This window comes from Lemur catta, chromosome 21 (genome assembly GCF_020740605.2).
Source record: "Lemur catta isolate mLemCat1 chromosome 21, mLemCat1.pri, whole genome shotgun sequence".
In the NCBI taxonomy this organism is placed as follows: domain Eukaryota; kingdom Metazoa; phylum Chordata; class Mammalia; order Primates; family Lemuridae; genus Lemur; species Lemur catta.
In genome coordinates this window covers 16,311,035-16,323,238 of record NC_059148.1, presented here as the reverse complement: position 1 = coordinate 16,323,238, position 12,204 = coordinate 16,311,035, and the positions used below count along the sequence as shown (strand labels likewise).

General features: G+C 45.6%; 1 protein-coding gene across 3 annotated transcripts in view; it reads right to left on the bottom strand.

The window, feature by feature from the left end:
- OSBP2 (oxysterol binding protein 2) overlaps positions 1-12,204 on the bottom strand; it is a 143,259-nt gene that overhangs the window by 82,151 nt on the left and 48,904 nt on the right. Inside the window, exon 1 of one of the 3 annotated variants that reach the window (XM_045534486.1) lies at positions 1,471-1,606. The exons of the other annotated variants lie outside the window; for them this stretch is intronic. Within the exon in view, the coding sequence (XP_045390442.1) occupies positions 1,471-1,588 (118 nt within the window). The 5' untranslated portion in view covers positions 1,589-1,606. Of the gene's footprint in view, positions 1-1,470; positions 1,607-12,204 lie in introns of those variants that run through there. 3 annotated transcript variants of the gene reach the window in all.

The following is a 12,204-nucleotide window of genomic DNA, read 5'->3' as shown; positions in this document are numbered from 1 at the left end:
TAGAGAGGACTGTGCTTAAACATTCACGGACTGTGGCTGCTACACAAAGAGCACAGAGCCAAGACATTCATGAAGGGCACAGCTGGAACAGGAGTGCCACTTGCCTTTTAGGAAATGTGGCAGGCAGGAGGGAGGGGCTCCTTCAGTGGCATCTTAAAAAAACTAAAACCACTACCTCTACTTGGAAATTACTTCTAAGAACTTTTTCCTCTTTTTCTTTTTCTTTAAAGAACCATACTATCAAAACCCAAAGCCAAGGGACAAGTCAGTGCCCAGGGGCACCAGGTTACATGGGCTTCCTGCTACAATGGTCACGGGCATCAGATGGGGGGCACCTTCCAAACACCCAGTGGTTGCCAAGTGGACATCAGAGTCTCACATCTTTCTTTGTGTGTTTTCCCATTAGGAATGGAATTTCTTGAGAGTTTTGTGACAAAGGATTTCTTCAATTTAATTCTTTTAATAGCCTTAATTTATGGCACATTCAGTATTCACTGGTATGTCTGCATCCCCACCTTCCAGAAGACTAGCGAGGGACCCAGTGAAGCTCATTTCTAAACACACACACACACACACACACATCCCACTAGCGCAAAGTTCAGAATTTCCACTGACACCCACTGATGTGGCCACATTGAAACTGAAGACCCTCAAAGATCCAGGGTTTGGTACTAACAGAAATAATCCAAACCACACAGCAAGATTTTAAATTTCAGTTCAGTTATTTTGTGGGTTCTGGAAAAGCCTAGAACCTGGAACGTGTACCTCTGATTCTCACCCACAAAGGCTGGAAGACCCTGCCCCAGACCTTCTTCCGCCTGCTGCCCCACAGCACAGGCCCCGCTCTTGGACCTTATAATTACATCTTCTCACAGCCTGGTGGGCGGGCTGTGACTGCCACTACTTGTCACAACTAGTAAACCACCCCCAACCTGACTAGAACGTCACCTTTACCACAAATGTTGCTGTCAAATCTAAACCAAATCCACCCCCTGCCCTCCCAGCCCAGCTGTGCTTTGCTTGCTCCATTGTGTCCTGAAAACACAAGCATGTCCATGGTTCATGCCCTCCTTCTCCCTCATGAGCAGCCTGCCTCGGGCTCCCCAGTGCTTCCTGGGCTTGCTATTTCCTTCTGACACTCCCTGGACCCAGCCCTCTTCTCTCCCTGGTCCCCTCTGGCAGCTTCCTCCCTGGGACTCTCTGCCATCCCTCTTAACCTCCTCCAGAAAGTCTAAAAGAGTCCTTGTCTTATGTTTTTGTGTGGGCCTGTCAGCTCCCAGCAAAGTGCTCACAGTATACTAAGAGGGACATGGCAGCTCTTAATGAGCAAATGCAGCACAGGAAATAGCAAGCATGGCATAATTTCAAATCTGCTTTGGAATTTTGTCTAATTCATATTCCTTGCCACCCCCAGCCCACATCCTACCAAGCCGACCTTTGGGATGGCAGCCTTGCCCGGCTCTGTCTTACCGGTATGCAGGAGAGAAAGAGGCTGTAGGCTGCCAGAAAATGCACAGAACAAGTTCCTTGCCAGTGGGCGATAAAGACAAACGGGCACTGAGAGAGTGTTCTGCAGTAGGTATTGCATAGCTGTGCTCAGGACCCTTCCAATAACTCTACCAACTGAATGTCAGAGCAAATGGGAACCCACAAAACAGGTGGCCTATTCTCAACATAGTAACGTCTCAAAACACAGGTGCTACTGTAACTGCTGAGCAGGAGAGGTGGGGGGATGGGTAAGCCACACACATTTCCTGCAGAATGAAAAACACATTTGCCACTTCTGTCAAAGTAGTAACTGGTATAACACTACTCTAGAAACAAAGCAGAATGGCGGTTCCAGGGGTTGGGAGGGTGGTGAATGAGAAGTTATTGTTTAATGGGCATAGAGTTTTGCAAGACGAAAAGAGTTCTGGAGATGGATGGATGGATGGATGGAGGGATGGAGGTCATGGTTGCACGACAATATTAATGTACTTAATGCTACTGAACTGTACATTTGAAAGTAGTTAAGATCGTAAATTTCATGTTATGTGTATTCTACCATAATAAAAAAGGTTTTAAACCCAATGGTTCTCATCTAAAGTACACGTATGAACCAAGAGTAGAAGAGAATTTAAAATATAATAACATTAGGTAATTGAGTTGAATGTCAAAGTTATTTCCCTTGCAAATCTGTTGATGTTTATAATGTTTTAAAACTTGTAATACACAAGGAGTAAAAAAGGAAAACCAAACAAATTCAATCCTGAACACCATCCTTCTAGCCTTGGCATTTCCCTCAGCAGTCACTAAGCAGCTATATCCACACACTGTCGGGGTCTTGTGAAACTGTCCTCACAGCTCCTGGGAAGTTCTCAAAGACTTAGCACCCTCCCTGCATGAAGTCCACGGCAGTTAGGGCAACAAAAGAAAATATCATAGAAGAGAAACGAAGAGAAATGTAAATGTAGAAGAGAAATGTAAATAGAAGAGAAGAGAAATGTAAACCTTCAAAAACACAGATTGCTGAAATGCCAAGAGCCAGTGAGAAGAACCACTTGGCATATCTAGTGCGTCAAAAGCAGCTTGATTGACAAGGAACTAAATTCAAAATAATCATGATTAATAACTTTAAAAAAGGAAAAATAAAGGGCAAAATGGATGAATAAATGGAGCATTTCAACAGCATATGAAATCTATAAAAATAATCAAATAGACATTCTACAATTTAAAAATATAATATCTGAAAGTAAGAATTCATTGGATAGGTTTAACAGCAGAATGTATAAAGACGAGAGCGGGTTTAGTGAACACAAACACTGGCCAATCACAAATATCTAGAGAGAAAAAAGAATGGAAAAGACAGAACAGTGTAGAAAAGACAGAACAGTGTATAAAAGACATGTGGTAGTCAGTCAGTCAAAAAGTTTAACACACAGGTAATTCACATCCCACAAGAGGAAGAGAAAAGAGGTCAGAAGCAGGTATAGAAAAAAACAATAGCCATTAATTTTCCTAATCTGGTGAAAGACAATAACCCACAAATTCAAGAAGCTCAATGAGCCCCAAGAAGGAGAAGTATCTTACCTAAGCATATCATAGTCAAAGCCCTGAAGATCAAAGACAGAGCGAAAATCTTAGAAGCAGTTGGAGAAAAAAAAGATATATTATCTTCAAAGGAGCAATAATAAGACTGATTACTGCCTTTAAATATAAAATATAGAAGAAAAAACAACAGCATCTTTAAAGCTTAAAAAAAGAGAAAGAAGGAAGGAAAGGAGGGAAGAAGAGAGAAAGGAAGGGACTAGACTAGAATCTAGAATTCTATACCCAGTGAAAATATCCTTCACATATTAAAATGGAATAAAAATGTTTTCAGACAAAAACAACAGGGAAGAACTCACTGCCAGCAGACATACTAAAGGAGTTCTTTAGATGGAAGGAAAATGATCCCAGATGGAAGCACAGAAATGTAGAAAGGGAAAAAGATCATTAGAAATGTCTTGTTAAACCTAGCTATATATAAATAAGTATTGATTGTTTAAAACAATGACAATTATAATGCTTTGTGGAATTTATACACATATGAGTAAAATATGTAAACAACAGTATGGAGAATAGGGAAAAAATAAAATTTAACTATTGTGAGGTTTTTAAATTGGGAAGTGGTAAAAATAATAATGTAGGTTATACTATATCAAAGATGCATATTATAATCTTTCATCAAAAAAGAAGGTAGAAATAAAAATAGAGGAGAGAATGAAATCATAAAAAATGCTTGATTAATAATTTTGAAAATGAGAAAGAACTTCCATATTGTAGCATGTATGAGAATCTCCTTCCTTTCAAGGGCTGAATAATATTCCACTGTATGGCTATACCACATTTTGTTCATCCACTCATCACAGACGGACACTTGGGTCGCTTCCACCTTATGGCTACTGTGAATAACGCTGTGTGAACATGGGTATACAACCTAAATCACTTTTTAATCAACCTTTCGGCTGAACTACAACCTCATTCACTGTTACCTTCCATTTTGAGGCAATGTGGTGGACAGGATGGAGCAGAGAACCTGGAACCAGACAGGCCTAGATTCAAAGCCAGGCTCTGCCACTTCCTAGCTCAGAGACTGTGGGCAAGTCACTTGACGGATTACCCATAATGCATGTAAACATGCCATGCACACAGCAGGCGCACATGGCAGCGATTATTAATGTTACTGTCCTGAGCTCAGAGCACCTCCCCATGGTTAGGCTGGCTGAGGGGCCCTCAGAGGGCTGGTGTGGATCACCCCGGAAGAGTGTCCTTTTCATATTGTTCATTTTCTCCCCAAAGGACAAGACGACAAACCAAAACTTACAACAGCTGCCAATCAACTTCTATCTCTGTAAAACATGTTGCCAACCAATGATAATTGGCCGAAGAGTATTTTACATTTTGCTTGAAAATATTATTTCCATTTGTCTGACTTGAATGGCCATGTGCTGGTGGCAAACCCAGATTACGAATGATTCCTGCATGGACACAATGACTAATTTAAACTCTAAAGAGACTTCATTAAAAAGTATAAATGCAAACTTTTTACCCATGGGCTTGCAAGTAGATGCCTGCAGGAAGCATTTGCAGGAAGGTTTATAACCTCCGTTTCTTCTGTAAACAATATCGCAGATGGCAGATGAAAAAAAAATACTTGCATTCGTAAACTGTTTATCACACAAACCATAGTGATTGAAACTTCTGTGGTTCCTGCATACTTAGTTTTTGGCTGTTTTGATTATGAATTTTTAAACCATCATCCCTCTGATTCTATTGCTATATTTTGGGGGTATTTATCTATATACCCATAGATTTGGAGACAGGGTAGGAAGTAGGGGGGTTCTTAATTAAATCACTTACTGCAAAGGTCCTGCAATCCCCACTGGCCTGGGCATAGCCCTGGGAGATGATCGTGACCTCCCAGTCTTGCTGCTCTGTGCTAGCTAAGGCACTCTGCCATTCTACAATTCATTTTTCTCTATACACAAAACAGAATTAAGATTGACAATGTATTTTAAAAAACTGTAACATGGATACCATAAAGACACAGGACTGCCCATATCTGGAATCCCCCAATGTGTAACCTCCTGCAACCTGAAAAGGAACAGCATTTCAAACCAGGATCACACCAGCCTTGACTGCCGAAGTCCTTCCAAGCAATGGAATTTAGAAACCAATAAATGGACCCTATGCCCCCTTCATTGCAGAGCAACCACGTGATACAATGCAGCAAGCACAGAGATAAGGGAGGAAATATCCCTTAATGGATGTTTAAGTTGTTGATCCCAAAGCTTATCAGTCTTGAAATGACCTTTAACCACATTTGCCAGTGAATTCTCAACAAGTTACCACATCTCAAAACAGTTTCTTTTAGCCTATAAAGTAGGCCCCTCTTTTGTTTGTTTGTTTTTTTGTTTGTTTTATAAAATGCAATTTGATATGTCTCTTGGGGGTGGCTTTTGAATCTTGCTTAGAGTCTCACTGTAAAACTGCCTAGAAGTTATAGGCACATGGGTTTGTAAGCGCAAGCAGCAGTGGAAACTGCTTGGAGCAAACACACACACACACACACACACACACACACACACACACACACGCACATGCACACTCCAAATACAGCCCCCAAACTGAGGTCTCCTTGAATTCTCCAGGCTAATGTGGAGTCCCTGGTTTTGTCCTCTTTCCTGTCCCCCCTCTCCAAATCCATCATGAATTTTGTGTACGGAAACAGCCAAAACCTCTACAGATTGGGTGATGCAGTTTCAAGTTGTCAAACCTTTTCTATCCCTTTCTTCTTCTCTCCCTTAAAAGTGGGTCAACAGCGGCATCATATATTTTTGTGTGGTTCCATATCCAAAATCTTTCCTGAACCCAGGGATCCCCGCAGGCCAAGGGTGAAACTTGAAAGAACACAAAGAATAAGCCCTGCGTGTCATCGTGTCATCTGCGTCGCCTCCAGCCCGAGGCACCCACACTCAATGGGCCACTGCAACAAAACAACACACCTGCCAGCCCCAGGGGCCACGTCCTCCTGCAACCCAATCACCTTATAGGATCTTGCTTCTTTCTGACGACACCTATTGTCACATGTATAGAGAGGTACACAAGAAACAACACATGTTCTCCCTGAGAGTCACATTGCTCCTACCCTCAAATAACACGGCACAAAATAAAATTAAACTGTGATCTAAAATGGGAACAGTTTCCACTGGTGGAGGAGGCAAAGCTGTTACAGAGAAAGAATCTCAAGGGCAGACCCTTGTTCTTAGAGAACATTTCATCCTGCCTGTGCTCTTGGGCCAGAATTGAAGTCGGTCCACCTTCTGGCCATTGGTGCTGCCTTCTGGAAAGGCTGCACCCAAACCATCTCCCCTTAGGGTCCTCGAGCAGACTCAGGAGCCTGAGCAAATGCTTGTTCTACGTGGTAAACCATACATAGCTCCACTGGGCTGTCCTGAGGCTCTTTTGGTCTTTTCCCGATTTTCACACGCTCTGTAAATTGACTTTTCTTTTGCAAGTGTCTGAACTGAGTTGGTGGGGTTGATGCTGAGGAAACCTCTCATTCTCTTGTGGTAGCTACTGGCTCCTGAAAACGGTAGAAAATGTGCACATCTGGAGAGAAAGTAGACAAGACCCTGTTTCTAGAAGGACGGTGATTTCATGGCCCATCAAATCCTGGCTTCTGAATGCACAGAGGATGTAGCCCCACCTGCTTGCCAGATTCAGTCCTCTTCTCTCTGGTCAAGGTTAGACTTCTTCCCAGAACCTCTTTCTGCAACCTCCAGGATGCATCTCAGAGACGACCCAGTGAACCCTCCAAGAGCTTCCTTTTTTTTTCTTTTTTGTTTTTTTAAGAGATATGGCCTTACTCTATCACCCAGGCTGCATTGCAGTTGCATGATCACAGCTCACTGCAGCTTCCAACTCTTGGGCTCAAGTGACCCTCCCAGTTCAACCTCCCAAGTAGCTAGGACTATAGGCATGTACCACCACACCCAGCTAATTTTTAAAAATTTTTATAGATATGGGGTCTCACTATGCTGCCCAGGCTGGTCTCAAACTCCTGGCCTCAAGTGATCCTCCTGCCTCAGCCTCCCAAAGTGCTGGGATGTGATTACAGGCATGAGCCACTGCACCTAGCCCCAAGAGCCTCCTTTTAAGCTTCAAGTAAGCATTGCAGTTCTTCCAAGAGGTGCAACAATCAGAAGCTGACACTTCTACCACTCAACACCAGGAGCAAACATTTTCTATTCCTCTTTTCCTTTATAGACAGTCTCTGAGATGGCCAACAGGTAGTTCAGACATACTGCAAATGGGCTAATGCCAAGCAATTTTTTGCCCTTTCATGATAACACACGTGGATTTGTCCAAAGCTATTCAAAGTAAATTATTCACCCCCAAAGAAGCCCTGACTTAAAAGTCAACATTTACAACTTATTAATTAACACAGTTCCTGGCATTAGAGACTCATTACACTAGAGCTACAGTGATAATCTAATTTTCTGTGAAAGGACACTCATAATTGCAGGAGCTCTGCAAGTCTCAGCCACAGCAAAATCATTTCATGCTCCTCTTTGTAGCTGTCAGATTAAATCATGGGAAAGGCCCTGGTTGGTTTGTTGGCTGCCCCAGAGCACATTCCAGCCAGTTGACCAAGGGCTCCGGGTGAAGCGGGAGTAATGCCTGTGTCAGCCACCAGCTCCCGCGGGGCAAAGGGCTGGGCTCTCCCTACTGCCGGCTTCTCCTTGGAGGAAAATCTTCCATGGGAACTGGGTGGGATTCCGTGTGCAGTGCCTTGGCAGCAGTTTCAGATGACTAAAATGGCACTGGGGGAAACAGTATAGAAGAGACGATGTCACTCCCCTCCCCTTCCCTTCTCTTCTCGACAGGAGATGGCACTTTACAGCTGATCAAACTGTCCCCACCAACATCATGCCACTTGTACTGACGCCATATGGGCCACGCATGGTGCTGACACTTTACACATCCTCATAACAACGCTATTTTTCAAATAAAGGGACTGAGACGGGGGGAGGTTATTTGTCCCAGGTCACATGGCGGCTAAATGACATGGCTGAGACCCCAGCCGAGGTCAGTCAGGCTCCTGTGCTGAAGACACCATGAGGAGCAGACCAGACAGACGTGGAGCTCCGCTCTGCCCCCTGAAGCACTCGCAAGTCCCCGTGCTTCTCTCCTTCCCCACTGTCACAACCGACCCTCTGACAGTGCCACCTGTCATCAGGATCCACTGGCCCCTCAGCCACTTTCCCGCCTTGCTCTGAGAGTGCCAGGCTCCAGCTAACACCGTTCCAAGGTCCCTAGACGCTGGAATCCAGTGGAGAACGTGGCAGGGAAGGGCTTTCCTGATGCGTAATTTGCCCCCGCTGGTCTCTCCAGCCTCATCTTGGCACATCCCTACCCCACCCCTTCCTGCTCCTGCCACCCTTGAGGTGTCTTTAGCTCTCTAAAGCCATGCTCTCCCCTCACCTCCAGGCCTCATTTTCATATTGTACCTGCCCTGCCTTCAACTGGCTAATTCCTCCTCACCCTTCGGGTCTCAGCTTACATATCACCTCCTCCAGGCAGCCTTCCCTGACCCTCAAAACCAGGCTAGGTGCCCCTTCTTGTGTGTCCTTCACCAGGGTGAAGCATCGAGCACGCTGTACTGTGATCCCCTGTTGGTGCGTCTGCCTCCCCACAGCACTCAGTGAGGTCCCCGCAGCAGGCACTGGCTTTGTTTTCTGTAGACTCCTCGCCTCCTAGCACTATCTGGCACAGAGAGACGTACAATAAATATTACCTGACTTAAAACATACCAAACTCAATAAAATTTAGCAAGAAAGTATGTTTTCTAAATCAAAAATATTAAGCACTCTGTAATCCCAGCACTTTGGGAGGCTAAGGCAGGAGGATCACTTGAGACCAGGAAACAATCATTCTGCAGACGCTGACACACTGATGGCAACTTTCAGTTAACACAGTCCCAATGATCACAGTGGACATTTCCAAGACCCAAGCTCTCTTCTCAGCACTTGTCTGGTTTATCCAACTAGGCATTGCCCCAGAAGCTCCCGGGGCCAAGGGGCAATGTTGCGAGAAGTGTCAGGTTGAGAAAAGACACATTTTGCATCAAAATGCCACAGTTTTTCCATTCCCAAGAAATATTCATAAGTTGCATTCTTATGCAAACATTCCCAAAGGCAAAGATTTTACATGATCAATCAGATTTGGGGAACAGTAGTATTACCAGTATTGCAGAGTTATTCATTTACCTTTAGAAGAAATATGCTTTCTGAACTAGCCTCTCTCCCTCTGAGATGTGGTATTTCATGATGCGGGGAATGAAAACAGGCAGAACCTGTGTCCGCAGTGAGCTGCTGTCACGGAATTCCCTCAGGGTGGCCATGGGTAGGACCGTATGTGTTAAGTAGGACACATCAAACACTGTGATGCTCGAGAAAACATACAATCATTTTCCAAAAGGCAAAATGAGTAGCTGTTTATCAGGAAAACCTTTGTTCAGCACTTCCTCAGGTTGTCCTGGGATGGCTGATTCTGTCTTCCCCAGCCCAGGACTCTCTCACGCTGCCAGTGGGCATGTAAAATGGTGCCACCACTTTGGAAGACAGCTTGGCAGTTTCTTAAAAAGTTAAACATATATATACACCCTATGACCCAGCCATTCTACTCCTAGGTATTTACCCAAGAGAAAAAAAAAATGTCCATCCAAAGGCTTGTACACAAATGTTCACAGCAGCTCTATCTGTAATGGCCAAACCCAGAAACGACTCAAATGTCCGTCAACGGTCAATGGAGGAACAAAGTGTGCGGCACCATACAGTGGAACACGACTCAGCAATAACAAGCAATAAACTAGTGATTTATGCAACCATACAAATAAATTTCAAAATAGCCATGTTGGGTGGGAAAAAGGCAAAGAGAGTATACATAGTACAATTCTGTTTGCATGAAATCCTAGAAAATGCAAACCAATTTATCATGCTAGAAAGCAGGTTAACGGTTACCTGGGAAGGTGGGAGGGGCTGAGGAGGGATTACAAAAGGGCATGAGGAGACTTTGAGGTGGTGAGTGGGGTACATTATCTTGATTGTAGTGACAGTTTCATGGATGCATGCATACGTCAAAACTGATCAGACTGCACACTTTGAATATATACAGTTTATCGCATGTCGATTATAACTCAATGAAGATTTTTTTTTTTTTTTTTTTGCAAAGACAAAAGAGCAGCTGCCCATCAAGAAATGCTGTCCTGCTCACACCCTCCTGCTGGGACAACCGCTGCAAGCATGAGGCCCAGAACCTTCCTGTGGTCGGGATTCTCACCTCCTGCTGAAAGCCCAGTGGTCTTTTGGTTCCCTCGGCTGCTGTCCCCACCTGTCCCTGCTGGGCAGATGCCACTATCCAGTCAGCCTGCTCGAGGCCAGCGCACAGTTCACAGTTCATGTAGGGCCACCACTCACATTCCCTAGGGAATCTCTGCCCCAGCTGGCTGAGATCTTTGTAGCACGCAGAGAGTTCTCCTGACGGGATTCAATTTGTGACCACAGTTCACATTCTTGAGCTGCTTTAAGGCAGAAGGATGCCAGTGCCAAAGCTAATAAAATCCAACTTATACTTTATTTCCCTCTCCTTGAGGTTCGATATAATAGAAGTGGCTGCTATTCCAAGAGAGCAGCAGAGCACCTGGGCTTTGGGGAAGCTGCATTAACTCGTTCAAGCTTGGCCTGGAGAGTTCCAGGGCCAGCTTCTGAGCAAAGCCCCCTAATCCTAGGCGTCCCCCACCAAATGATAAACAAAACAGACCTTACTGGTTCCTGCCCTGCACTATGTTCTCATCCAGGGGATGCAGCAAAGCAAAGCTTGGAAGCTGCAAAGGTCTGCGTTTAAATGCTGGTGCCACCATTCGTTCACCTGACATTTCCTGAGCACCTCCTGGGTGCCAGGCTCTGCACTTGGCACTGAGCACACCATGGTGAACACGAGAGAGATACTGCCTTCTTGGAGCCAACAGTCGCATAGAGGAGACAGCATCACCACTTCCCAACAGCGATCAGGCAAGGCACCTGGGGCGGGGAGGGCCTCCTTTGTTGGGGGGTAGAGGGTAACCTGATGATGCTTCCCTCCCTCTCAGCAGGACAGCGCCACTCATAGAGCTGGTGCTTGGGTTGGGTCGGGACCTGCCCAGCACAGAGCCCAGCGCCACCCCTGGTTGGCCTCACTGCCTGGGCACATCCCTTGTGGGGTCTCCTTCTCTCCAGGCAGCCTGAGGTCAGAATGCTCCAGCCCACAGCAGGGTCATTTTACAGGATGAAACCGAGTCGGTGTCTCTGCAGAACACAGATGCCAGTGGAGACAGCTGGACACGGTGGGCACCAGGGATCTCCCAGGCTCCTGAGCCTCTCCACACCCACAGCTCAGGCTGGGGTTGAGTCAAAGGACAAATGACTCAGTGTGTGGCAGGCACCGGGGCATTAACCAAAGGCAGGAAGGGATGGAAAGAGGGGAGGCTGGAGGGAGCAGGTCTGCTGCTTTTCACGAGAGGCATGATTTCCACTGCTCCCTTCCTGTGCATATTAGCGGATTTTTAAAAAACCATTTAAATGCTAAAATAAAAATAGTACATGAGGGCCAGAACCTTCTTGTGGTCAGACCCCCACCTGCTGAAAGCCCAGCCGTCCCCCACCGGGCAGATGCTGCTCCCGATTCAGCCCACTGGACGCTGACTTTCACCTTCGGGTTGCTTGGAATGAGGCGAGAGGACAGATTTGGATCCACAAATGCCAAAGGAGTCGAATTAGAACAGTGTAATGGGGTCTCAGTGGCCTGCATGCATTACAGCAGAATGCAGAAAATGCCCAAGTCTCAGCACTGGCACTTACCCTCAGCTCACAAGTGTCGGAGGGTCACAGATGGCAGGGGCTGAGCACAACTCACGGACGAGACTGATCCCTTAGCAGCTGAGCCACTGCTGGAGGATGTTTTCCACGGGACCTGCTATTGGGTATTCACCCTGCCAATTCTGAGAGAAGATGGGTCTCTGTGGCACATTTGCAGCGAAAGCATTGGCACCAGGGTGCAGGGAATGACACCGGGCTTTCGAATAATGCTAAATAACAGTGCCTTTCTGCTCACCCGGGGCTGGGAGCCCCGTCCAGGACTGAA